Source organism: Pseudophryne corroboree, chromosome 8 (genome assembly GCF_028390025.1).
Source record: "Pseudophryne corroboree isolate aPseCor3 chromosome 8, aPseCor3.hap2, whole genome shotgun sequence".
Classification (NCBI taxonomy): Eukaryota; Metazoa; Chordata; class Amphibia; order Anura; family Myobatrachidae; genus Pseudophryne; species Pseudophryne corroboree.
In genome coordinates this window covers 425,733,691-425,735,878 of record NC_086451.1, presented here as the reverse complement: position 1 = coordinate 425,735,878, position 2,188 = coordinate 425,733,691, and the positions used below count along the sequence as shown (strand labels likewise).

The 2,188-nt window shown below is 29.8% G+C and overlaps 1 protein-coding gene across 1 annotated transcript; it reads left to right on the top strand.

The window, feature by feature from the left end:
- The first annotated feature begins 726 nt into the window (after positions 1 to 726).
- On the top strand, positions 727 to 1,656 carry LOC134949915 (olfactory receptor 8D1-like). Its single transcript, XM_063938604.1, has one exon. The coding sequence runs from the start codon at positions 727 to 729 to the stop codon at positions 1,654 to 1,656; it is 930 nt and encodes a 309-aa protein (XP_063794674.1).
- Positions 1,657 to 2,188: the final 532 nt, after the last annotated feature.

The following is a 2,188-nucleotide window of genomic DNA, read 5'->3' as shown; positions in this document are numbered from 1 at the left end:
AATAAATGTACTTTGTTTTATCTTTAGTGATGTATTGTAAGGCTTAAAGATATTTTAATTATAATTTATAAAATGTAATAAAAGCTGAATGATGTGATAGAAAGTTGATACGTCCCAAAGTCTATTTTCGGGTGGAATTATGATATTATTATTAATTATTATTATTATTATTATTATTATTATTATTATTAATTCCATCAATACACACTGGTTTTAACTTTTTCTTGATTTACAATAAACATTATGGCCATTATTTTAATTTGAAGTAAAATGGGAGATTAAAGTCTGAAACTGAACTCTACTTTTAATAATTGCTAGCTGTGCACTATTCACCATAAAGCATACAGTAACTCTTTGAAAAATTACTATTTTACCCAGATAGAGACATTTCTGCCTTTGATTTATTTATTTTTTCAAACTTTGCCTTAGATTGATATATGTTATTACTATACTTTGTAAGAGTGTTAATGAGACAATTTACACACATACTTTATATAGTGTGGACTCAATTTATATATTTTTTATTTAATTTGATGTTAAATGTTAATGAACAAAAATAATACTCAGGGTATTATATATAAGTATGCATTTAGAGCATAACAGGTTAAAAACAAGAGTTTATTATGCCCATATTATTGTATGATAGAAGTTCATTTTGATATGCTACACAGGAAGTTTATGTTTTACATTATGTTTTATCTCATAGATGTCTGAAGTGGTTTTATTATGAACTCCACAAATCAGATGAAGTTGACATATTTTATCATTAGAGGCATCTCAGATGATCCAGTACTTCAGGTTCCGATCTCCTTTCTGGTTTTACTCATTTATCTCACAACTCTTGGTGGTAACATGACCATTCTTCTACTAATCTGCTTCGAACACCATCTTCACAGTCCCATGTACTTCTTTCTGGCCAACTTGTCCATCCTGGATATATCGTCAACCACAATAACTCTACATAAGGTCTTTGTTAATCTAATATCACAGGATAAAACAATATCACTCCAGGCTTGCATGGCACAAATGTACATGTTTGCAGTCTTAACAGGAGATGAGCTGTTACTTCTGACAGCCATGAGTTACGATCGATATGTGGCAATCTGTAACCCCTTATGTTATCACTTGATCATGAACTTTAGGTTTTGTGCTCTATTAGCTGTTACCTGTTGGATTTTGGGTTTTTTGGAAGCTATACCTCATGTTGTTATTTTATCAGGAATATCTTGTTATAGATCTCGGGAAATAAACCACTTTTTCTGTGATCTTTTGCCTCTAATCAAACTCTCCTGTTCTGACACATCTATTATTTATCTTATAATTTTTATTAGTGGTCTTATCCACTTTATGTTGTCCTTCATTTTTACCTTTATCCCTTATATATACATTATTTTTACTATTCTAAATATGCAATCCAGCAGTGGAAGACATAAAGCTTTTTATACATGTTCTCAACACTTCACAGTAGTCATCCTTCTCTACACAACGTTGATTCTTCAATACCTGAGACCAACTGCTTTGGAAAACTTAGATTACAACAAACTATTCTCAGCAGCTGTTCCTATGCTCAATCCACTGATTTACAGCTTAAAGAATAAAGATGTGAAGACAGCTTTAAGGCAAAGATTGAAATTGTTTGGATATTTTAAAGGTTGATTAAAACAACACATCAATATATACACCAATATATATTACCTTTCCAAATACTGCTAAAAATTTAATTGGATATTTTTATTACAGGAATGCATTGTACTGGTATTTTTTCCCTTTCATAAAACTTTAAAATTCATTAACGCAATCTTTACATCTTGTTATGTTTACATATTCTTACATGGATCATAAAGTGACATTACAAGGTTGCTCCCTCTTCACACTTTATTTGATATACACATTTTTAGTATTAATCCCTCACTTACCCATAGTATGCCATTAAATAATACATCTGTATGGAAGTATAGTATATATATTGGCATTAGTGAAGTACCTGAGCTTTAGATTGTTCCATACATATTGTTAAGAAAAAAAATAATATCTTGAAATAACTACTTGTTAAGATTTTTGAAAATAATAACAATTATAGTTGTTTTCATATGACTTTTAACTTTAATTTGATTTCAAGGTCTCCTGATGAATTCCTTGTATGTCGTGAACAAGTTCTTTCAGCTAAATCAAGCATTTCATGGCCACT

Bases quoted from the DNA above. Each gene is read 5' to 3' on its own strand.
- LOC134949915 (XM_063938604.1), top strand. From the start codon at position 727: ATGAACTCCACAAATCAGATGAAGTTGACATATTTTATCATTAGAGGC.